The following is a 26256-nucleotide window of genomic DNA, read 5'->3' as shown; positions in this document are numbered from 1 at the left end:
CTATCAGCTGAAGGAATCTTTCCTCTGCTCAGAATAGAGCTTGAGAATAAGAACTTTTTAACTGAGATCAGCCATGATGAACCAAGCTGAGCAGAGAGGAAATAATTTTATGTGTAGCCAATATACTTTTCCACATACACATACTTTTTACGTACAAAAAGTTTGTTTCTGAGATAGTCTGTAAGGTAACAGTACAGCCAGGTGGCAATTTGTCTCAGTACTGTTTATATGATATTCAAATTCATGGCCAGCAATAGAGGTTTGTATGGAACATACTTCTAGTGAACTACTGAATAATGTTTCTAACACATCTTTCAGAGGCCACATCATCTTTTTTCATTGAGGGAGACAAAAAGGAATCAATCAGGGCTCAGATGGAATCTCTGCTTATTCTTACCCATGAACATTCCTTAGGCCAAGGCTTGAATCTACACGGATTAAATGGATAATACAAAGAAAACGAAGTAGTCAATATGCCTTTAAGCCAAAACACCACTTTAACCCATTCATGCTAATTAAGGAGTACTCAGTGATTTTATAGTTTATTTAAAATTCCTGAGTAGCTACAAATCAATGCTGTCAAGAGTCAAGAACAAATCATTCAAATATATCTTAAGAAAATAACACTGTTACAAAAAGAAAACCAGTGATCTGAAATGGAAGCCAAGATAATTCCTTCAAAATCAGTGTTCTGTCTGCTGAAGACCTTGATCTTGTCACCATGGTTGCGGCTGAATTTCTAACTGCAGTCTACATAAAAAAAGATCTTGTGAGACAAGAGTAGGGAGCATTCACAGTAGCCAGCTAAACAGATTAACAAGATCTTCACTGCAACCAGATTTAGTTGTTACTTAATTCATGAATAGTACTTCATGAACAACTGTGTCCAAAATTCTCTCTCAACCCCTCAATTAGAGACCTCCTGTGTTTAATTGCCTACTGGGAGTTAAAAAATAAATAAATAGGGAAGAAGCTGTCTGAAAAAACTACTATCTTATTTTTAACTACACTGAACTCTTTTATCTGCTTTTTCCCTGCAGTTTGAAGCCTCTGATACAATCAAATTCACAGATTCACAGATTCACAGATTTCTCTAGGTTGGAAGAGACCTCAAGATCATCGAGTCTCCGACCTAACACTAAGTACTCCACTAAACCATATCCCTAAGCTCTACATCTAAACTGAATAAACCAAACTTGCTCCAGAGACTTGGAGAAAATCTAGCCTTGCAATTTGAGAAGAAATTTACATATTAAAAAAGAAAAGAACAAGGTACACATGAACACCTTTCTCATTCTGAAACACACTGCTCTTTCAAAGCCTTTAAGTACGTGGAAACAACTGGCTAATGCCAATACCTGCTAGTAAGTTTAATGTTCTACTTCTATCATGCTGGCACTGATTACAAGCATTAAGTTTTAGCCAAAAGAAAGCAATCAGCTCTTTCTGACTATCTTCATCACAGCATTTCTAATCAAGAGAAACTTCTCTTTGCAATCAGTGGTCTTGAAAACAACAATAAAAAAAGATATTCTATAAAGCCTAACTGTATTTAGGATAAGATTAACAATGTACCTTTTAATTTAACCCAGTAGGAACCATCAACACCCCACTTCTCAACTGCATAAATTTTTAAGTTTTGCTTATTTTGAGGAAAAAAGTAACACAGAACACAATAAATGAGGTCTGTGCTTATAGAATTGTTAGATTTAATGAGGCTTCAATAGAGCACAAAAATGTTTCTGTGTGTTAGAGAAATCAAACAGTAACTACAGTGAAGTTCTGTGCATTAATGGAGTGGTAGAATAACTCACCTTTTGCCTTTTAACCAAAAAAAAAAAAAATTAAAAAAAAAAAAGAGCACAAAAGTTCAAAGCTTTTCTGTGACTTCAGTAAGCAGCAGCATACCAGGCAGGAAAGAATTTGAGTGAGGAAAAAAATTCTCTACCTGTGTGTTCTTGGTCTCTGGTTCAAGGAAGCTGTCCTTCCTGGGCTGTGCTGGCTGCCCAGTCTGGCAGGACTGGTCATGTAATCATTAGGAACTGTTGGTGGTTTGACTGGCTCCAGGGTTTTGTAAGGAGTATTTCGTCTGGTCAAGGAAAAAGATTTGAAGACAAAGATAAATGATCAGAAGAGCAAAAGGATAAATGCATGAAAAATCACGTTCAACTCTCTAAAGTGCTCTTACGTAGAAAGATCCACACAAGTTGGCCTAGAGCACATAAACTGATTTAAGAAGCCTAAGCTAAATTTAACACCAAAAATACCTTCGTTGAACTACATACCATACAATAGTTACACGTGCATACTATTCCAGGGTTATCTTTTAATACACTGCATGCGACCAGTTCTTCCACAGTAACAATGTCCTCTTTCTCTTCCTCCCCTCCAAATGCTTAACTGTCCTAAAAGCATTCTTGGCTAAAAGGTACTCAACTCATTAAGACAGGAGCGAGTCTGAAAGATTCGCAGAACAAGTTACATTTGCAATCACCAGTGCTTTTCCTAGCAGCATTGTTTTATGCTGTAATCAAGCATATCACTTAAGCAGATCTTTAAGTGCTTCACAGATCAGCTTCATTGTCTCCATCTTACAGACAAAGAAAGTGAAGCTCGGAGACTTCCAAGGTCACGTAACAGGCTGCATCAAGTCAGAAATGTAACACAGATCTTTCCAGATCTGTTTACCCGACCCGTTGCTGCCTTAAGAACAGTCTGCGCATTGTGCTCAACTGCAGGGCTCCTCGGTTCGCGCTAGTAACTGAGAGATCCCTCGCAAGACACAGGATTTGGCAAAGCACCAGCTAAGAAAAAACAAAAATAGTAAACTACTGGCATTTAATCATTTCTTCAATTACTGATTATAACCGAGCTGGTGAGTTCCATGGCCTCACAGTATTTTAAGAAATCTATCGACTTCCTTTTGACAATATGGAACAAAACAGCACTAAATTTTAACTACAATGTTTTATTATTAAAACCTCTCTAAATAGAAAAACGGAAATATCATAACTGTTTGTATGAGCTATGGTGTTTGTAAATTAGTTTGTCTATACAAAGAACTGCAGATGAGTTTGATGTGCAGACTGCTATCACCCATAGATCTGCCAAAAGAGATCAGTCATGGGAAAAATAAATTTTCGTATTCCAGTTGCAAGAGATAGAGCTCTAAATACCACCAAATAAAGTGGTAAGCACGGAAGATCTTAAATGTGCTTCCAACAAAAATAGCTTTGAGAACTAGTGTTTTAAAGTGTTCTCGGTGGAAAGGCAGTGGCAATAGGAAATGCAGCCCCCCAGCTCTGTAGTACTATTTATTTTGCCAATCAGACTTACATATCCTATCAAAAGCAACCCCCTGCTACATCCTCCAGTTCAGCCAAGCTTTAGTTTCTCCTTGTTCTTCTCAACTTCACTGAAGGACTCAAACTCCCAAGCACCAGAGAAGTAAAAAATAATTTCTTTCTGCTGCCAGAGTCCAGTCCTTGCCTTTGTTTTTCTGTCTGCCTTACACGGGGGAGGAGAACAGCTCTGTCCTGGCACAGCCCACAGCTGCCCACCTCACCGTCCCCTAATTCTTGCCACCAGGGAGCTAAAGGCAGCCCAGGGCCGTGCTCTGCTCCAGGTCCCTCACGGTGCAACTGCAACTACTCCCTCCATCCAGCTCCACTCATTTTGTCCCCTGGTGTATTTCCAGCCTGAGCAGCTCCGACGAAGACCCCCTGCTGCCATTCCTTTCATTTTGCAGCTCGGACCTCGGAGCAGGAGTCCCTCCCTCCCCGCAGCCTTCCTTTGGACAGCCCTGCCTTGGAGGGACGAGCTGTACAATAGGCAGCACGTACTTAAAGGCCCGTGTTAGACACCAAGCTTGTTCTGATTTTACATGCTTATCTCTGGTTTTGTGGATCAAAGGGAGAGGAGTAGCATCCTTGCGGTTTCTAGCAATTTTTTCTGCATATGTTAGGGGAACCAGTCATGCCGATGATATTTCGTGCCTTGGCAGAACGCGGCTGCTCAAGACAAGAGCTTCCTGAACAAGAAGGGCAGATAGAAATCGCTGTACGAGCCCACATTATTCCTCCCCCTCAGCCAACTGCTGCCTCTCGTCAAGCTCATCTGGAAATGACGTTCAGCTGATTAATCCTTATCAGGCATCAGCGGAGGCAACCAAACAGCTCCGGCTTGTTCGGGGGAGCAGGAGAGAGGCAGCTCACCAGTGCATCAGCGCCGCTGTTTCACTGGGAGCGTCCAAGAGGACATGAAAGCCTTCCCCAGCTTCCCGGGGCTGATAAACAACTCTCTCTCAGCCGGGATAAGAGAGACAATTGGAATACTGATTGCGTGCCCTCGAGCAATGGGAATTTTCACAAAACACGCTGAGGAAACCCCTAGGGTAATTTCTCTGTAGAATACACAATAAACACAGCCATCTTGAAGCAGCAAAGCAGCAAATCAGGATTAAAAATCACTAAGTCTTTGACAAAAGCAGTTGCGGCTCCTAATTTTCCTCAACCGTTGCTCCGGTTCTATCTCATTATTCCTCATTTTTCCAGCTCCCCACCTTTTCCAGACAATGTACCTGAAGCCAATACAAGCACACCAGCCAGCTTTACAGCGCCTCAGTCTCCCAGAGCATAAGGGAAATACTGAGAGGGACAAATAGGTAGATCTTGCTTCGGATCGACTTCTGGAAGACGGGCATACAGAACGGCGTGGCACATGCTCTGAGCGTTTCAGGTATTAATGCTTTGGTCCCTAGCAACAACTACTTGCTGGCACACAATGATAAGCAGATTTCCCTCCCCACAGGTCCACGGCAGTGAAATTGATGCTACGGTAGGGAACTGAAGTCACAGGGGGACTTGGGAATAGCAGTATCTTTCCTCATTTAAGCATGCAAATAAAAATTCACAAGCCAATGAGAATCGGTGCTGTCCATGTGTTAACGATGCCATGAATTTTGCTGAGATAATTTAACAAATAGGGTATCAACAGCCTGTAATATTGAGAAACAAGCAGACAAAGAACTCCAACAATGAAGTCCTTCCCCCACTGAAGTTAAAACCTTATTGATATTCTCTCATGTCACCAAAGATTTCTGTCCAAAATTCAGGAATAACAACAGTCTTCTCATTCACCCGTATCTGTAATAAATCCTCTCCCTCATGAAAAGTGGCTCTTTCGAAAGGTCACCACGAAAATAAGAGTCAGTGCAGCTGAAAGGGTTTATACAAAAAAAAAGCAATTGCGTTATTTACTAAAGACAATCAGAACTACCATCCATTCCACCTATTTAATAAAACCCCACCACTGGCACAATTAAAACTATATATTACGCAGGAGGCACCAAGCAGCTTTCATTCTTACCCCAGAGTTCCCCGGCCTGACATGGGAGGACTTGGTGGTTTTTGTGTAGGCGGATTTGTTCTTGACAAGGTGCCAGTTCTTGCAGGCTGGTTATTTCCATGCTGAAATAAGGGAAAACATGATTTTATTTTTATAACGGAGCAGCTCTATTATTGACAGTTTTTTGTTTTTTTTTTTAAAGTGTAAGAATATGAAGTGAGAATTCCCAGACAGCTGTCAAACAGCAAGTTTTTAGCTACACACAAGACAGACACCAGTATATACAAAGAGTCTAAATACAAGCTTAATGTTATTTTTGCTATTAATTTACAACAGACATCAGAAAGCTAGGCAGTTGACAGGTTCATGCTCAAATCTCTTATGTCTCTTGTCTTTAGGGGGAAGCCACATTTGTGTTCGTCCCCGTTCGAGTGTTAATAATTTAAACCAAACTTTAAGGCTGACAGTACAACACAGTCAGCATGGGCCCAGAATTTCTCAGTTTACCCCTGCTATTTGACTAGCAGAGTCATTCAGGTTGTCTGGGAAGTCTCCTGCAAAAAAAAAAATGTAAGTGAAGGGAATCAAGGCATCTACTGAATTCAGAGCAAAGCACTACATGTGTTAGAGAAATTAATGTATCTATGTACAAATGCAGATGTCAATGTATCGCAGATAGATTGACACACGCTAAACGCTGTAAATAAAACAAAAATCAAGTACAGCATGTTTAATCTAAATATCCTATGGAAAGCAGAGGAGAGCGTAAGAGCGCGCTAGATTTCAGTTTTAATGGCTCTGCAGCCTCTACTATCAGTCACATGAGGCACTGTGGGTCAAAGGAGAAATAACACTTCTTACCTTGGCTTTTAGCCACTTAACGTTGGCAAAAAAGGGGGGAAAAAGGCAGAAATTAATGGCAGGTCCATCACAACTGACAGGACAGGTTAAACTACAGATAATCACATTCAAAATATCATTTCTGCCTACTGATAATTAGCCACATCCCAGTACACTAACAAAGATTTTACTGGCTCACATAGTCCCAAGGCAGAACTTTCAAAGATGAAGCAACCCAAAGAAAAAAAAAAGTCATAAAAATGAAGCTTAGCTCAGCTTTGATGGATTTGTTTTACAGGTTCCTCATGGCCAGGAAAGGGTTGAAAAGCCCTTTACTGACTAGTCAAGTCCAAAAGCAGATCAATGCTATTGCAATGGCAACGTGCGCTTAAGAATTTGCTCACAAAACCACAGTTGCAGCTATACGGTGCAGAATGGGCTGGCCTCTTGTTTTGACACTTAACCTTCACGTGTTTTGAAGAAATCCTAGCTGCTGCGCTGAATGGTAAATAAAGAAAAGGGAGCCCTCGGATGGGATGAGCAGCAGAGCCCTTCACCTCTGGTGTATTGATTGAAACCTGATTCAAGCCAGCACAGCGCTGGCTGCTCAAATCTGTGTTGGCAGTGCTCTAATGATTGTTATTCTGAAATTTTAGCTCTTAGCATCAAGTCATTATGTGACTCCACTCTATCATTTTTACAGCCTTTGTGACTGCAGAGGAGAAAAAATTTGAAAACTTGGCCTCCGTTCTGTAAGGAAAAGTCACGCCATTTTTTTAATTCCAAGTTGAGTTCTTTAAATTTATTGAGGGGGCAGGGGTGAGGATTCTTCTTTTTGAATGGGGAAAAGGGGTTGTTTCACTGATTAAAAAAACCCCACCAACTACAACATAAAACAATCCTAGTGCTATTTTGGAGGGTGTTTAGAAATAAACTGTCATTTCCAGAACAGGCCTCCTAAGGCGCAGCTTTACAAACTGCAGTTTGCAGGCCTTCTTCTCCTCCAAGATCCACAGACTAGTCCAAAGCAGTTCATGCACTCAGAAAAAAATAATTAAAATATGCTTTATAACGATGTACATATGTGAGATGGATTTCTGATGGGGCCCGCACAACCAGTGAGGAACAGTTGGGATTTACAGATTAAGAGGTTGGAAGCTACTGCCCTGAAGTTATTCATATCACAGGAGCAGACGCCCAAAGCCCAGTCCAAAACCCAAATGAAAAAGCTTAGCTGCGGTAAGTAAACGTGAAGGTCATCCCATTCGCTCCCAGGCTGGGCAGAGGTTCATCAGCGGAGTGGCAGAATTAAAGCATTTCAACCACTTCTGTCCCTACATGCTTATTTTGTGGATAAACACGATGCTCAGTTTCCAGGACGCCCGGGTACTCTCTCAAGTATTATATTTTTAACTCAGGCTTGCAGCGATGAAATTTGCTTTCCCTTCTTCCAGGAGTATGTGACCCTTCCCCTTACTTCACCAGTTGCCAAGGGCAATAGCATAATACGAGGAATTTGTTAAAAGAAACCAAATAGTGCAACTGTCGCCCTGTCCTCCCTCCCCCAGCAGCCAGACAAAACCCTCACAAGGCTTGCAAGGAAGGGTGGCATGGTTCCTTACCCAGCCTCTGCTATTACATTCGCCTGCCTGAAAAATTTAAAAACAAAAAGCTTCCTCGCTTTCCTTCCCTCATGAGGCGTCGCTCAGCGCTCACGGAGAGTCTTTCCACCCCCTCCTTAATCACTGCTACATTCTGCCTCCGCTGCCGCAGCACCGTGGCTGCATCTAGCACTGAATCTGGCATCCTCATCTCGTCTCCTACCTTCCTCGTGCTAAGCACTGTTCAATCCACTAAATGTGTACCTCGAGTCCAACTCCTGACCTTTGTTCCTGTCTGTATGACTCCGTCAGGTGAGCTTCGTCGCCTTTGCTACCAATTAAATAATACACGGATACACAAACATCCAGGTATTTCTTTATTGTGCAGAAGAGTTAGTAACTGCTGTCACCCTGCTTTCAGTTAGTAAAAAGCTCTGTAGAGTCCTCTGTGCTGCTGTCAGTATAAACAGGAGTCACACGGGCAGGAAAACACAGAAGGAAGGAACCCAAAGGGAACAGGGACTCTTAGGGGAGAGGAACTCCTGATCCAGCAGAGAGAAGTATGGGAGGAACACAAATGAATCAAAGCGAGATGAGCCATATGGCTATTTAATCATGGTTACTAAGCTAATTAATTAGGAGGAGCCATTTTCTTGTATTTATTGCCTGAGCTCACGAGGTCAGCCTTGCTGCCTTTCTTGGTCTGAAACCCAAACTCCGCGCTCTCTAAACAATTCAAAAAATTGCTTAGATCTGGGAACGGTTTAAGCAGCAGAGTCTAGACTCGCTATAAACTCAAGAAAAATGGGAAAAAAAGCAGAAAACCAAAAGGAAAAGCAGGCATACGCTCTGTGTGGGTTCAGGCATCTCTCTCCAGCTGCCTCGAGGCCAGCCAGCTGGCAGAGCACGACCAGCACCCCCAAACCGTCGCATCAGCACCACGAAGGTCAGAGGCCAGAAGGAAGGAAATGGAGGCAGGGCACGAGGAAGAGGCAGCAGGGCACAGGGTTCACAGCTTGAAAAAGGGAGAGACTGTACCGAGAGGGAGCTGTAAAATTAGAGACAGGAGGTGCAAAAGGTTTCAAAAAAGCTTAGTGGGACAAAGAGCAGCACTGAGGGCTCCTGCAGAAGCTGTAAGAAGCACAGCTCCCTTCTCCTGCTAGCTGTATTACTGGAGACAGTCTTCAGCCAGACACAGCATCCTGGACAACGTACATATCAAGACAAAAAGAGTGCACAGGCTTGCTGGGGGCGTTTGTGATGCTGAGGCAGAGAACAAGACATAGTAGGATGCTCCCAGAAACAAGCTAAGTGGTAGGAAGCAGCAGTACCGGCTGGGGTTTCTTGCAAGCATCCTAGCAGAGAGGTGTTTTCAAGACAAGAACAGGACCATTTTGCTTTTCCTGGGAAAACCTGCCAAGCATGTGGATAAAGTTTTAAGGGCTGACACAAATTTAAGAGACAGAAACCACAGGTTCAAGAAAGAGGAGCCAACCCCCCCGCATTTCCAAAAGCAGCAGCAGCACACCTGCAGGGTTTTCACTACTAAGGAGAGTGGGGTGGGCGAGGACTGAGAGCCAGCAGTGGGTTGGAAAGAAGTAAGATAACTCAAGTAATGGGCAAAAACAGGTGTTTGTAACAGCCATGCAAGGCATTTAACAAAGGCAAAAGTAAGGCTGCTTTTCTAACTGATGCAGGGACTTCAGAGAACCTGGACTGGGAGTTTAAAATGTGTTTGGACAGGGCAAACGATGCTTTGGGACAGTCAAGTGATGACTCTAAGTGAGAGGCTTACTTGCTTAAGGGAATTGTTTCAGCCTGCTCGATTCCAACAGTCTTAACAGTCCAAAAATTAACTACAGAGAGAGGCAGTACTGCAGGGCTCTGCTGTACGCGGCCAAAGGGACGAGGCCACGAATGGCCCAAGATTCATGACCGGCATACAAAGGTAGGGGTCTGAGGCAATCGAAGTATCTGGTAGCCAAAGGATGTCCAGACATCTGAAGGGCTCTGCCGGCTGGCCTCAGGAGGCAGCCATCTACAGAACTGTTTTTAATAGTTTCCATGCCAAGCAACAAGTCATGGGGGAACATTAGTCATGATTCAGGGAACCAGAAAGCTATTATTTGAGTTACAAATTGTGTTTGGAAAACTCCAGTTATGAACACTGCACATAACTCATTTATGTGAGCAAACCTATCTACAAGCACAGAAACACAAAAGGCCACTTGCACACAGGAGCAAAACCCTCACCCCGCTGAAGTCCAGGAAGCTCCTTCCATACGGTTCAGGTGTGAACTTTCAGTCCGAGACTGCAGCGACTTCACATTTCTGTGCAGGTCGGCTGTACCTCCCCTGCTGTATGCTGTTGCTATTTTTCCAGCTCCTGAATTTCAAGAGCCAATTTCACTCTGTACTCTGCCATACCTAGCATCTCTGAAAGCAGTCATTAAAGACTACCCAGGATAAATGCTGACAAAAGGGAAACAAAGGTATAGAAAGTGCTGTTGCTCTAATCTGCATTAATAGAGAGTGTATGGCAAGCTCAGAACTTTAATATGTATATTCTGTAAAAGCAATAACCAGCCTTAGATCTGCTACCTTTGACCAGCAATCACAGTCATCAGCTGCAACAGAAAAGCACATGATTGCTCTTGATGACTCTTTAGCCAACCTCCCCTTTTACTTAAAAAGTTATATCCTTCATTAGCCAAGGGAGAATCATCTGGGACATCCCTGCAACAACTGCAGCGGCCCATAACACCTTTTGAAGTGCTGTTATGTCGCTGCAGCTAGGCAATCCAATTGCCCCCCAGGCATCCTCACAGGTTTTTCCACAAGGATTGCCTCCTGCCTTATCAGCGGGGCAGTTTGGGATTTGGAGTAACGCAAGATAATACAACTGGAGCAGGAAAAGCAGCAGGAAGGGTAATTGTACAGGAAGGTTTGGGATGCTTCAGAAGTGGAGACAGTAAAGCACTAGTCTAGAAGTTTCCCCACAGAAATCAAAATAAGAACTTAAGGAGAAGGGCATTTGTGGTCAAAGATGTTTCTCAGAAGGCATCCTGTAGGTAGGCATCAGACACTCAGGGTAACACACTTTTGCCACTAGTTCCGGGCAGTTTTTTAACGAAACTATTCCTGTGTCTGTTTCCTTACTCGAATGGTTCAGAAGTTTTTTTGGTTTTGTTTTTAATCTTAATTTTGTTATAGTCTATTGTAAGGCAGCTATTTTGAGAAAAACTTCAGCTCCAAATCAGTATTTCTTTCAAAATTGAATGTGAGCAGGTAAAGCTTCTGCAATTAAATTTTATTTTCTATCTATAACATCTCCTAGTATTATTTGCAACTTAGTAATTACATAGCTTTCTGTTAACAGTAGCCAGCTGTAGCTTGTCACTATTCTTTGCTCTCCTTTATTTCCTCATTTTTTAATTTCTTTTAGTTTCCAAACTAAGCAGGCAAAAATTTTCGAATCATTTTATTTTAAAATGTTTTAACATATTAAATGGCTGTTAACAGAAAGAAACTATTTGTAGATGATGGACAAATTTAATATTGTTCCCTCAGCAGTTACGGGTAGTCTTGTTCAGAGATACATCACATTCCTGCTTTGGAATACCTCAAGCTCTTCGAATTCTTTTAGTTGGTAATATTGAGTAGCTACATTAAATAAGGTTAATAAAAAATATTTTCAAAATTAGAAAAGAGAGACCTCATAGCGTTAAGTTTTCTTTGGAACGAGACAGGCTTGAAACCTACATCGTATCAGATTGCATGCTTCTGAACTTGAACTATGCACACTTCTGAACTTCCAGTAGCAAGTGCCCGATGAAAAGCGCTCGCTGTCAGCACTCACCCCAGTCACTAGGGCTGGCAGCAGGAAGGGTTACTTTGTCCCCCCAGAGAAGCTTCTTTACCCTACAGCAATATTTACTGTTTGGCCACGACCCGCTGAGTGATGATGTGACAATAATGAAATTACGTCCTTTGAAGCACGAGTGTCTGACAGCGGCTAACGCAGGAACAAAGGCAGCAGAGGCTCAGGTTCAGGATCCCTGCCTCACTTTATTTTTATTACGATGAATTATTTAAAAGTTAACACGCACGTGGCCAACACACACTAAGTCTTATCCTAAAGGGAAAGCAGGCACGATTAGGTGGCCTTCCACCCTCACACCAGCACCTCATCTGCATTTTTCCTTGCACAGAGAGGTAAGCACAAGAACTGCAGGTGCCTGGAGCAGGCTGCGAAGCATGACATGGGTGAGAGCAAGACTCCCTGCTGGGAGCTCAGTATTGGTTTGGTAAGCTTAGGCCCCATCCCTACTTTAAGGGAATCCTTCCAACTTCCATACGTGCATTTTATGGTGAGGAAGTTCCAAATTCTTCCTTCAAACAGCTGAACACAGCTCAAGGGAGTTTTAGAACTGTTTGTTGCATACAGCAAACTCGATCCAATTACAACTATTAGATGTTTTAATTTAACATGTGTTCAACATTTTTATCTCCTTTACCATAAGTCATCATTTCAACTTCCTACTTTACTGCCATTTTACAGATTGCTGCAATTCCACCTGCCTCCTATTAAAAAAAGGCATTGGAACAAATTCTAAGGCCATCACCAGGGCTTTCAAGGCGGCTTCCAAGCTTCCTCCTCCTTCTCCCCCTTCCTAAACTGAGGATTTTCTGTATGAGTAATTGTATTTGACCTATTTATTTGCTGGCACATTGCTTTTTTTTTTCCTCCTTTCACAAAAGAAGGGAAAAAGAAGGAAGGAAACGTTAAAGCAACCTCTGCCTAAATTTCAAACCAAGCTCTCTACACAGGAAGGTGGGCTCTCACATCACAGCAGTTACTCTGATTTACCAAGAATGACTTCAGTTACATTCCCTTATCCCCAGAGGGTGACAGCTGAGCCACTACTTTGCAGACTGGCACAAACACTTGCCTGTGTGTTTCTTGGAGCTATCTACACACAATATTTGTGTAGCAAGGGAAAGCCTTGTCTCTAGAAAACAAATTATAAAATTGTTTTGTCCCGATTGTGACTGATGCTAGCCTTGACTTCACAGGCACACATATTAAAAAAAACAGCTTTACTCCCTATGGGAATTTCATCCATATCAGGCCTTTCAAAAGGAATGGTAGGGAGTGAGGAGTCAGCACAGCTTGGGGCTGCTGTGGAGTTTCGGACTGAAGGAGAAAGCACCTTAGCAACCCTAGGATAGTCTGCAAAAGCTTTTCTGTCAAGATGCTACTGGAGAGGGTGCTAGGAAACTGCACTGCCTTCCAAGGAGGTTTCCCACAGCAGGGCAGAAACCTGCTACAGAGAGCAGCTGCCTACCACCACCACCTGCCCCCTCCCCATCAGCTGCCTCACAAAAATTGCTGCCTGCATGCGAGAGGCGGGCACGTAGAGCCCTCCTCCGTGCCCCAAGCACAAGTTTCTGCTTTTGTGTCCCCTCTACATAGCCAGGAGAAGCATTACAGAGAGACAAGGAAAACAGAGTGTTCCTATAGAAAATGTACAGGGGAAGCAGGTATTTACTCTGAAGATTACTTTTTTTTTTTTTTTTTTTTTAAGTCTGAGAGGTTTTGTTTATATTTCATTTATTATTTTTACATAAAACAGTTCCAGATCACTCCTTAAAATATACTGCATATTCTAAAGACATTTTCACCATCCGAGATCAGTATTTCTTGAAATAAATAAAAGCAGGAACAGGATACAATCCAGCCTGTATCTTTGATCCCTCTTCCTTGTATTTTCTCCTTTCAGTTTCTTTATCAAATCCCATACCAAACCACCAAAAATAGAGTCCTATTAACAGCAATAAATCATCATCTATGTATTTCAAAGTGCTGCATAATTTTTAGTTAATACTAAATGTCAAAGTAGGTGTTGTACTTTATTGACTGTTGCACAGCAGGGATCATCAAGGACCTCCAATTAGTAAAGCTGAAAACTCAAACACTTTTTTTCCACCTAGAAAAAAACACATGATTCCTAGGCCTTAGTGGAGATGTTGCTGCCTATCAACCTGGAGAGAAATTGTCTTACTTTCTTGACCATAGTCTGAAGTATCTTCTAGGACCATTGTTGGCATGACAAAGCTTGCAGTGCAGTTTCCTGTATGCTTCTAATTCGTATGTGCAAGAGACAACCCAGCCTTTCAGCATCACTAGCTATTTGTGCTGACTTCCAACAGGACCTGATCCACCAGTTTCTGAAGTTATTTTGGTTTGACTTTCTTAAAATAGCACTGTCTACATCTAGGTTTGCTACTTCCTTTAGAGCTTTGCTTTCCTTTAGAGCTGTGACCTGTGTCACACTCTAGTAATCCCAGTAATATGCTGGCTAAATACACGTAATTATGTCATTCACTGTCTCAGCCCAATCTTCTCAACAATGTGTCCAGTGAAGGTCAAACTGATGAAGGTGTCAAACATGTGACAGCCATCTTAAACTACCTACCTGAGGCCTGACGAGCAGCTTGTTTCATTTGTTTAAGATGTCTACATACTAAATAGCAACATCATCTTTCTACTCACTGCTTCATGCTCCCCACAGTAGGAAACAGGCTCAGGCACATCACTCAGGCAATCAATGTCGCATTAAGATACTAAACTGGGAGGATCTGTTCACTCTGTCAAGAGTACAGAGGCCTTGCAGAGATCTTGACAAATTAAGAGGGCTGTGCAATCACCAACTGCATGAAATTTAACGAGAGCAACTGCTGGATTCTGCACCCGGCAAGGGGCAACCCCGGCTGTACACAGCCTGAGGGACGAGAGGCTGGAGAGCAGCCCTGCGGAAAGGGGCCTGGGGGCTCTGGGGGAGGCCGGCTGGCCACGAGCCAGCGGTGGGCCCTGGCAGCCAGGAGGGCCAGCCGTGCCCTGGGGTGCGCCAGGGAGGGCATAAAGCTGTCAGAGAGCCTCCGAGGGAGGGCTGCCGAGGTGGTGAGGGGTCTGGAGGGGAAGGCGTACGAGGAGCGGCTGAGGGGCCTGGGTTTGCTCAGCCCAGAGCAGAGCAGGCTGAGGGGAGGCCTCATGGCGGCCTGCAGCTCCCTCACGAGGGGAGCGGAGGGGCAGGCGCTGAGCTCTGCTCTCTGGGGACAGCGACAGGACCCGAGGGGACGGCATGGAGCTGGGACAGGGGAGGGTCAGGCTGGGTGTGAGGGAAAGGTTCTGCACCCAGAGGGTGGTCGGGCACTGGGACAGACTCCCCAGGGCAGTGGCCACAGCACTGAGTCTGACAGAGTTCAAGAAGCATTTGGACAATGCTCTCAGACACATTGTCTGATTTTTGGGTGGTCCTGTGTGGAGCCAGAAGTTGGACTCAATGATCCTTGTGTTGGGTCCCTGCCAACTCAGGATTCTATGATTCTATGTTTCTTACTCAAAAAAACAAGAACAAGATATAATTTCTAGCTGACTTATGAGTTGCTCCTTTGGTTATTACTGGATACTGTTTCACTTCTGAACAGATCAAGTTTGTAATACAGAATTAAACCACTAAGAGTTAAAAAAGCTTTATTAAAATTATTCCATAAGACCTGCCCAAAAATAGGTAAACAGCACTCTTTTCCACTCTCTGAATAAAAAGGGTCACATTAATAAAGATGCTAGTATTCCTAAGAGCAGGTAGTCATATTGGAAAATGCAACTGCTACAGCTTAACAACGTCAGTATTTAGGGATCAAGTAGTTTGTTTTGAGCCTGCACAACACAAGTAGTCTTTGAAGCTGATGCTTTGCTGCACTAACAAAAATTATTCTATTAAAAGAAAAAAGTCTTCTACAGCACCTGAACCCTGGAGCACTTAAACGTAGAAAACAGTATCCTGATGTTGAATTTGTGGATTCCTGAATTTTCTATTCACTGAGCTCTCTCCTTGCATGCGGGCAGAAAAGTCGGTCTGACTCCAGTGTTTCTATTCTACAGCTATTCAAGAGGCTTATCTTTCGGGCTTCTTCATAGGATTGTGCTCAGTCCAGTCCATCTCAAATTAATAGTGTGAAAGAGTTACAGATTTAGTACAGGTTTGGCTACCAAAAAATAAATCTAAAAAAAAAAAAAATTTAAGTCAGGTAGTTGAAAGCCACTACATTAATTCATAGCCTTGAGCTGTCATGGCATAGAGATGCTTTTTAAGTTGTGTTGGAATTGGACTCCTCTAGGCATTCACAGGGTTACTACAATGCAGGAGATACTTTGGCACTCTTCTGCATTAATTCTGAAAGATCTGTTCCTCAAGAGCTCAGCCATTCCAATGGCACTTGAAGGGCTGATCTAGCTGCTCCGACTGACCAGAGTACATCTAGCTTTAGAAGACACACAGGTCTTGAATAAAAGCTTTTTAATTCTATTCAAGGGAAGACTGTTGTGAACTGAATATACCTGAAGGCCTGCTCTGGGGGAATGCACGGTTATTATTTGCTATGAAAAGATGTCCAGGGAGCAAAGGGTGTTATAGTAATTCATTTTAACCATGGTGATTTCACAAGATGTAGATGTTAATTTATGAAAGGTTTGATTTAGAGAGAAGAAAAATGAGGCTGCCAAAAGCACAAATGGGAGAGAGATATCAAATGCCACTGAAATTTTAATACCAACTATCTGTCCCCCCCGTTCCCACTTCCCCCTCTCCCCCCCCCAAAAAAAAAAACACTAGCCAGTTTCCCTATAACAGGTGACTTATTTGTCTCAGTACTTTAAGAAATAAAGGGAGTGGCAGAGACAATTTAATCAGGGGAGGAAGTAGTGAGAATTTTAGCAGTCAGTCATGTCTTTTTTTTGACAAGTCACTAAGCTAAGATCATGAGCCAGTATTTCCAGACACTGACTACCATAGACAGTCACAGGGTTATGGCAAACATTGCTCAAAAAAAGTCTCATTGTAAAACAATCTATTCTGTTATTGAAACATTTGCATGTGGGAGTGTATCAAACCCACAGTCCTTCCTACCATAAGTGAGCTAAACATTCTTATGCCAGTAACATTCTGCCCCAACCCTATCTCCTGGTCTGTATTACTTGGAGTCCTGAAGTGTCCAAGTATTCTTACCTTTACGCCATGGCCAACATCATCCAGCACCGTGTAGTCTATAGGTTTTCGAATATACCTTACAGGACGCTCCATGTTCGCTGGCGCTATAATTTTGTGAGTTCTCGATGTGTTCTTATTGGTCGTCAAAATGCCTATCTCTCTGCGAGCGACCTTTTCTTTATGGATGTCCACAGTCTAGATTGAAAACAAGAAAGTACGGGTTTCTTTAGGCATTTGTTGTTTTCTTTTCAGAGCTATCTACATGTTTAGGCTACGCTATTAGACAAAGATTCTGAACTGTGTTAATGCTGCTGGAAGGATGCCAGATTATTGACGAGATGAGTTTAATCTACATGAACATTGTTTGAAAATTACGCTTTAATGAAATAACCAATATTAATAATAAAATTACAATTATACATTACTGCTTTGATGCTCTAAAGACACTATGCAGATACAGTATGTGCAGATTAACCCTCGACATTCTTATGAGTGACAACAGCAATAAATTACTCCCACTCCCCAGCTGGGAAACCAGGACAGACAAGCTCAGCAGTTTGCCCAGAGCCCCAGAGGGGGACTAGGCTTGAGAAGTCTGCGAGGTAATTTCTTTCAGCAGAGCCATCAGTGCATATCAAATAACAGTGTGCAAAGGGAAGGACCAATCTCAGCACTGACACTAGTCTCAGTCACACTGTTTACAGCACGTTTACTGAAAGAATAAAATGGAGCCTTAGAGATGCAAGTAAGGGAATATAACTGCCACACCCATGTTAAGCTCCATCATTATATTAGGAAATTCCTAAAGAGACAAAGAAAGGTCAGCCCTGCATTGTGTGAAGGATCATACTAGGCTTCGCGTACCAGACGCGTGCTTCTACATGCAAGATAACTGCTGCTTAAACCCTTCTTGAGGTAGAACAAATACAGATCAAACATCAGATGGACATAGCAAATCCCACCTCTAGGAAGCCTATTTCAAGGTCCAGGGATTTAATTTACTGGTTTAAGTAGTTACCAGAACCTCAGGATCTCATTGCTGAAGACGGTACCTGACAAAAACCACCACTCTAAGTCACTTTGAAGAAAACCTATTAAACCATCACTTTTTCCACTAAGGAAAATAATTCTTAGTCTGTGAGCGTCGATTTCTCCTGAACAGACAGAGCGTCAAAGCTCAGAAAAAAAAAAAATTCTTCGCCCATCAGTACTGGTTTGGGTACATCTCTAGAAATGCCCTAAGCTAAAGTGGATATTAGCAAGAGCAAGGTTTTGTTTAGTAAAGCAGAACCAAAGATGAAGCACAAAATTAGTTTGTGTTTCACTCCACATGAGGCAGGATGAAAAAGAAAAAGGTAAGCATCGAGGAAATGACCATTTCTAATTTCTAGAAAAGTCAGCAGTGTTCAGAGTTCACTATCAAATTCCTTCAATTGATAACTCTTCTACCCCCGTCTTTTACCCCCTCTTTACCAAGTGTATACGCTCTCATACTGTTTAATTTTCTTAAGTATAGAAAGAAATTCTTCAACAGCTTTAGTACACGGCATTGCAGATTGCAAGTGGGAACACAAGTGGAGAAGCATCTAAAAGCAGTGATATCGAGCAAGCTTGTTTTCACAGCTTAAAGCTAAATAATAGACAGCTTGTAACACTGCAAAAGGGTCTTACTTTGAAAGGTAAGGAATCATAACAAAAATAAAAGTTCTGACTTTTCCAGAGCAATGCAAGACATTAAGTGTGTATGTCTGCATTAGCTTTTTTGAAGTAAGTTAATTACATACCCCAATGAAGTTTTGGAAGCTTTGGGTCAAGCTTCGTTGTTCTAAATACTCATACCCTGAAAAAATGCCAGTCAGGGTGGAAAAAAAAAAAAAAAAAGCACCTTTCTAAATTAGACAACCCTAGACATGAAGCATTTGTCATTACATCAGTATCAAATACATCAGCCACTGCACCCACGTTCGTTCTGGAAGCCGATTTCACAGAAGACAGAGCAAAGACTTAAGAACAAGACTACCTGTGTTTCTTCAACTCAAGCTATTATTTGTTCTTTTCCTTTTAGAGACTGAAATGTGTTAGTGCTGTCTTTTAGTTGGCTTTCAGCAAGATCAAGAGCCATTATTTGAGTATTCTGCTACACATTCTTAGATCATCTCTCTTCCAATACCTCTGTACAACTTGGACCCTTTTGTTCAGTGAGCCACTCACATGCAATGCCTCAAACTATCTTGCAGAACTCTAAGGTGCAACTCCTCACATTTTTAATACATGAGGACTGCACAGGTAAAAAATAAACATTTCAAAGTCACCTAAACAACACGGGATGCCACAGAGAATGTTATCTTAAGGCACACACTACAGGGTCTTAAAAGAGGACGTTTTAAAATGCTACTGTGCACACTGAAATTCATATTTTTACTTCACTCTTATGAGCAGAATCTGTTGCTACTAATAAATTAATTTTTGTTCAGTGTGGACAAAAATGCATCTTTATACTAAAAGTTCTCTTAATGTTGATGGCAAAGAAAAAAACCAAAGCTCTTCACAGAACAAAAACATGCATCTTTTCCTAGCAGGTGGCTCATGAAGACTGACTTTTCCTCCCTGCAATGAACAATGAATTCCATAAATTACTAGAGCAGAGAATAAGAGATTTGCTGCTCAAAGCAAACGAGACTGCAGCTCTTACTTCCCACATCTGGTACACTAGAAAAGCAAGGTGGTGTTTTGCCCTGTGCAAAGCCAAGGCTCCAAACATATGCTTTGCACATAACAATGCATGTGAATTGTTGCGTGCTCAGCAGACAATACAAAGCGCAATAGTTGTTCATTTTTGTATTTGTATTAATTTGCTTGATGGTGATGTGGAAGTTTATCGTTTAGTCATAGGCAACAGAGCCTTGATTTTTTCACTTCCAAAAAGAAGAAAAAGCCGTTTCTAGGAGGATAGCATAGCTGTCCAGCCAGACAACAGCTAATTCCCAAGTGAGACAAGCCAAACACACCAGGTAACAGCCAAACCAGGCCATCCTGAGCCCTGGCCACAGCTGGCACCTGCAGCTGTGAGCTGGTGCCCACTTGGATGTGGTAAGGGGACGGCTCAGCAGTAGGTGGCTTGCCATTTCATACACGAGACCTAATTCTACACTTCAGAGATGACGAGAAGCAAAATGTGGCAAACAGGCTTGGGTTCGCACAGGTTAACATGCACCAGGGAACACGCAGACCAGCTTCAAATACACTGGGTTCATTCTGAAACAACTGTGTGGTGTAATCTAAGGTTTTGGAAATGGGGATGGGATTCTCACTCCTAGACATCATCCAGAAGGAAGAAGTCCAGCACTGTACTGATTTGGAGAAGAGGAAAGCCAGCCCTTCCAGAAGCACATGTTTTCTTTAGGAAGCAAATTTAAGCTAAACCCCTCTGCCACTGCAACTAAGTGCTAGGGAACATGCCAGCTAACTCCAGAAGCAAAGTTGAGCTTGGAGGTTGAAGGGACTGTTAATGATTAGCTGCCTCCGCTATCTGTCTGCTTCCAACCATTTGAAAGAAGCAGTGGATCAACAGGATGTGGAGTTAAACTTTAACTGCTTGCTTTCTCAGAAGTAGCCTCAAGGCCAAGTGGAGTGCAGCAATGATGCAGCAAGAATTGAATTCTTTCCTTTTGTGTGCCGCTGACACAGCTCTACCCGTGCTCTAAAGCGTGCAAGATGCCCTCGACAAATCCTTTACAGAGACAGAGGCTGCAGTATACCTGGCCAAGCTAATTCAGGGAAATATCTCAATAGTTTAATGAAGCCCACATATATAAGGATCAGATTGAAAAAATCAACTTCAAGCTTTGGTCATCTCCATAATGTTGAGCCCCTGCATCTCAAACCACTTTTATGAGCCACATACTCACAGAGCCACAGAATATATCATTAAATGTAAGCCCAGTTGGTAAAGTGCAGACTTCTTTTTTTTTTTAATCAACTCATCAGCTGTTGCCAGTATCAGGCTGTCCTGAAGGTCAAGACAACTCACTGCACCGATACCACAGATTCACACCAGATAAACACCTTTCAGATCTGTGCTAAATTAACTGATGTGCCAGAAGCATTGTGCAGAAAAACTCTGCTTAAGGCTTCCCACTATGCTGTTCTCCAGCTCCTCAAGAACCAGCCTAAATGAGCGCACACCCTCACCTGGTGAGGAGATGAGGAGAAGCTCTTTGTGGCACTGAAGACCCAGGAAAAGCTGCCAGGCTTTTGGGAAGAGTGGGCTAACAGCAGAGGGAAGAACCCAGTCCTCATGGTTATCACATAAAAACAGTAGGCAGATGAAACCCCAAAAATATTTTAATAATTTAATTTATAAGAAGCTACAAACTAAGTTTTTTTTTTTTAAAATCAACACCACTTTCACCCATGTCTTCACGGGTGAGTGAAAAGCCACTTCAAGGGCATTTCCTTGATTTAAAACTGTAATATTCGACATACATTAGACAAAAAAAAAATCCTAAAATTACGCCACCGTTTTTAATGACAGTTTTTCGGGCCATTTCATACAAAAATTTAAGATTTTTTTTTTTTTTAAATCATATCATAAATGTCCTTCAAACAACTGCACTGTGCTGCAAAGATCTGCGAGGAGGTAATTTTTCAGTTTGGCTCCAGGTTCATTCAGACAAGAACAAACGTAGGCTCAAACTCCACAGGCCACCTGAAGCTGCTATTTAAGAGAAAGCAAGGAGAAAAGGAAGGCAGAACTGCGTGTTATTAGCAACAGCGCTCCCTAATTTTGACATTGTTTCCCTTTTTCGCCTTTTCAGTTTGTGGTTGAATATGGGGTTGAGTCTATTACTGAAACTTGATTTGAAATGAAGTAAAGCCCTGATTACTGGGCAAATCAGCATTACACATATCTAGGTGTTAGCAACGTAGGTTAGAATTACTTTATATGAGCAAAAGCACAGACACAAGACAGCAGTCTTGCATGCAGCACGACCCCTTACCACTTTCCAGCCCCATCTTCCCAGCGTATTTGGTGCAAGTACGCGTCACCTGCACTGAGTCTTGGCAAGTGGACCTGCACAAAGCCGGTGCTGGACTGCCTGCAAGTCATCTCTACAAGCCCGAATTGAGAGTTACAGGCCTTGCTAGGGTCAGTGCTATTAAACAGCAAGTTAACAGAGAGAACAGGACTTCATTCATTTCACATCTGAGAGCAGTGAAATCCCCGTAATCAAAGACTGAATTGCTGGCAACATAAGGGAAAAGAATGCCATAAAGATAAAAGTAGGATTTCTAGTCAACAACAAAACAATTGCAACACTAGATTTGACATATCAAGTCAGGCTAGCAAGCCATCAAATAGGGTATCTGCTTTCAGCAGAAATTTTGCTTGATGTTATAAAATACTGGGCAGAGACACAAGCTTCAGATTGAGCCTAGCCAATAAAACCCTGCAATGCATGCGGCAGGGAGCGGTGCAGAGAAAGGAGTTTCATTTCCTTCCTGGTACAACTGTCTTGATACCAAGCTTGCTTGTATTTGAATATGAATAGTAAGATCTGTTTTACTACCTGTGATTCTATCTGCAGCTTCTGACTTAGCTGCTTATAGCAGTAAAATATGGAATCACAGAATCATTAAGGTTGGAAAAGACCTTCAAGATCATCTGGGCCAACCATACCCCTACCAATGTCACCCACTAAACCATGTCCCTAAGCACAAGGTCCAACCTTTCCTTAAACACCCCCAGGGATGGTGAGATAACTACACAGATAGTTAACTCTACAGATTAACAAACATCAAAATAAACATTAACTTGTTCTAGTAAACACACATTTTCTATTAAGTACTACAGGTTCATACACCCAGCCTGTCAATTGTAATGTTAACCAAAGGAAACTTAAGAAAGAAAACACTGAGGTGCTTTCAGCATCCCCTAAATAAATAAAAAAAAAAAATACTCTTTACAGTTCTGTTCCTAGATCCAACTTTAACATTAGCCCTTATTGTCATTCTCCAAAACAACAGATTTTATTTCAGTGTCTTGCTATATAGTCTACACCCTAAGTTTTCCTGAAGTTAAACAATCTGATGAGACTAGAAACATTAACCTGTTCTGGTTTAGAAATGCTTATTCCACTGCTACTTCCATAAAGAAAGCACATTTAATGAGACTTTTTAAATAAATAAGTTACAGTTAATCAAATAATGCCACTGAAGGGACCCTGGACAACACACATTGTACAGACTACCTGCACTGAAGTCCGTTTGACCTACAAAGAAGATTAGTTAGGTCTCCAGCTTTAATGAGCTCAGACAGTTAACTTCAGGGAGAGCCCATCTCACACTATTATTTCGTGAAGAAAATTCAAAAGAAAGCTTAGTATATTCGACGGATGGAAATGTGAACATACACTGCAAGAGAAATTTTAGAGAAAAGATCAGTCAGGAGTTCAAGGCACAACAAGCATGAAAAAGCATGAATGGTTTGGGGTTCTTTCCTCCTCCTTGGAGACATCACCTATAGATATCTACACAGTATCACAAATTATATCTTTCATTAACTCTTGATCAAAGTGCAAGGAACAACTATTTGACTTGATTATCACTGCTTATATATTGTGATACCCATCAAAATAGTGTTCAAGAGCCTCAAGAATTCACCTACAGAAATAAAAGCCTTTCATCTTGCTTAAGAATGAACAAACTTTGATAATGATTATAAAAAGATCTGTTAAGGAATTTGGCTGTTTCTTTCCCCTTCTTCTCCTTCAAGATACATAAATACATAAAAGAATCTACTAAAGAGAACTAAGGAGTTCCAGGCATGTATAGCTGCTATCGTTCCTGACTATCAGTTATCAACTGGAGATGAAAGAGATGTGGCTAAGGTCTTTATCAAACTTGAGGATGCTTGGTACCCATACTCACATTTCCTCACACGTGCAGATTTAAATGTCTGTCAATAAACAAACAAACATACAGGCTGCATCCATAGAGGTGAATCCTCCCTGGTTTGAGGCCCTACTGGCACTGGGAATCCCAACAGTCAACCACTGACAAGGGGTACCTTGAACACCCCATCTGTGTCTGCACCGACCCAGTTACAGAATGGAACTGGGCAACCTGGGGGGCATCTGCCTCTTCCCACCCCTCTTCCAAGCCTTGCTCAAAGAACGGATCAAAAGCTTAGTCAAGTCCTAAAACCTCATTCCCTTCCCTGAATTTTCTTTAATCGATGTTTAAAGTGAACAATAATCCTTAATAACCCAGAATCTCCTGCCATGCTTTCTGAAGCTGCACCATGCAAGACAGGTTGCCCGTAACCTCTAGCAACACAGGAGGCAACTGAAACAGATTTAGGAGTCACAGTTGAGCTGCAAACCCAGCAAAGTTTTCTTGTAGGTTTATAGATAGGAGTTTCTCTCACATTCCCTTCAGCATACAGACAAGTTCCAGCAGTAGGACAGACCTCTCCAGACAGCTTCATCTCCTGAAGCCCTGGGAAATCCTGGCCTCCTAAGGTGAAAGGCTAGAGGACCCAGATAAGCCTTGCCTCTTAATCTGATGTATCACCTTCCTTTTACCACAGGCAGGGTTCATAATCAAGAGATTTTATAGATTAACACAATGAACTAAGGTCATCAACATATATACAGCAACTTAGAATTTCTATAAAATGTTTATATCCACCTGAAGGGGAAAGGCTATAGACAGGACGAAGGAAGAATTGCGAAAGAAATATCAAGTCCCTTTTCCACAGGTAACACATACATAAGTGCATACAATTTTTACAAATCTGCAGATACACACACTGCTAACAATGCCTTTTACTAACATCATTCAGTGTTGGGGAGGAGAGGATGCTGAAAAGTGATGATTGTGTTTTATTTTCACAGTTTCAGTCTACTTATACAACTGGATGTCATCTATGTCTGAAGCCAGATTGTTTTTCAGTTTATCCTATGAAGCTGGCCCTTGACTTTAGAATTTAAATCTTTTTCTTTATACACACTACCAGATTTTTCTCAGATTCTCCTAGCAACAGTCATCAGCATAAAGCAGACCAGATTTTCTGCAAAACTGAACTAAAACGTCAGAAATCTAAACATATTTTCTACCTTTACATAAATATTTTGCCTAGGATATCAGGAAAATTGGGGATGGGAGGCAGTGGGGAAGTACACCACAGAAGTCCATAGCACATCCTCCTCAAGGAATTTAACTTGATGAAGGAATATCTGAAGCTGGAGCAAGTCAGATGCAGGGCAAACTTAACAGAAAACTGATTTCTGACCAACAGAGCAGGTGCTTGCAAGCGTTAAAGTACTGATATATCTTTTTAAAAAGTGGGGAGAGGGGGTTGCTGATACACTGATGAGCCTCATTAAAATCAAGAAGCTCAAAGGAAGAGAAACAGGCTTAAAGCTTACTGGCCATAGACAAACAGCCTCACCTTTGGCCCTCTTGCTGTTCTGAAACTAGAAACCTTCCTTCCGAAAGAAGAGCAGGGTTCACTATTGGACTGAAAGACCACAGACTGCATTTTGGAAATTGGGAAGTTGCACATACAGCAGCCTTGAAAAGGAGAGAGAAGAGCTTTGTTCAGCAAAAGGATTATTTATATAGATCCTTTTCAGAGTACCCTATTGGCAAACCTAGTCACATACTTTGCTGGAGAAACTGAGCAGAAAGGGGACAGAAAGCAAGGACACGCTGGAGGGGCCGGCAGCGGGTGCGTGACATTCTAGGACAAGAATCAGAGCAAGGAAAGCAACCCACTAGTCCAAGAGCTGGACTCAAGCTCATGCTTGACTTTTCTCTCCTGGTGCCAACTGGAAACAGGACTGCCACGGAGGACACACACTCATCCTTCACACAGAACTGGAGGAAAGAAAGGAGGCTCCTCATGTTATCCTCTAACAGCTACTAAACCAGCCTGCTTGCAGGAGATGCTGAGATGAAATGGGGCAGCTGAAGGAACTCAGCAAGTCTGGCCTGTGAAATGTCACCTTGCAGAATTAGGTTCTGTAAACGAGGAGCATCTCTGAAGAGTCACAAGGGCACCTCATCACATCCTCACCGCCAGCCCCGCAGCTGAAAGGAAGAGGATGTTAACACAGGGCATACGGAGGGGAGATCTGCAGAGTATTTCTGGGAACAAGGAGAGAGATGTGGGAAGGAAGGCTGGCAGATGGCAACTGACGACAAATGGAGTTGAAGTCCTGCAGAGGAAGAGATTTCAGCAGCTCTGTGGAGACCCTCATTGCGGAGAGAAAACGGTTAAGGCAACAGTCCTCCCTCCTCCCCGGCTGCATTGGTGAAATGCCAGAAGCACTTTGCTAAAGTTCACAGAAGCATGGGGGAAATGGAACTTCAAACATCTGGAGCACGGAGGTCAGAAAGCGCCGCGAAGG

At 42.3% G+C, this 26256-nt stretch overlaps 1 protein-coding gene across 14 annotated transcripts in view; it reads right to left on the bottom strand.

Annotated features, from left to right (window-relative positions):
- The window catches only part of ABI1 (abl interactor 1), an 80173-nt gene that overhangs the window by 13799 nt on the left and 40118 nt on the right, over positions 1–26256 (bottom strand). For 8 of the 14 annotated variants that reach the window (XM_048048480.2, XM_048048477.2, XM_066991575.1 and 5 more), the window contains exons 3-6: positions 16859–17035; positions 6208–6222; positions 5368–5468; positions 1949–2089 (exon numbers count right to left, since the gene is read on the bottom strand). In XM_048048480.2, coding sequence (XP_047904437.1) covers positions 1949–2089; positions 5368–5468; positions 6208–6222; positions 16859–17035 — 434 coding nt within the window. The remainder of the gene's footprint in view (positions 1–1948; positions 2090–5367; positions 5469–6207; positions 6223–16858; positions 17036–26256) is intronic. The other 6 variants (XM_048048478.2, XM_048048489.2, XM_048048484.2 and 3 more) reach the window with 2 other exon arrangements.

Source organism: Anser cygnoides, chromosome 2 (assembly GCF_040182565.1).
Source record: "Anser cygnoides isolate HZ-2024a breed goose chromosome 2, Taihu_goose_T2T_genome, whole genome shotgun sequence".
Taxonomy (NCBI): Eukaryota; Metazoa; Chordata; class Aves; order Anseriformes; family Anatidae; genus Anser; species Anser cygnoides.
The sequence above is the reverse complement of the archived record's forward strand: the minus strand, read 5'-3'. Positions and strand labels throughout refer to the sequence as shown.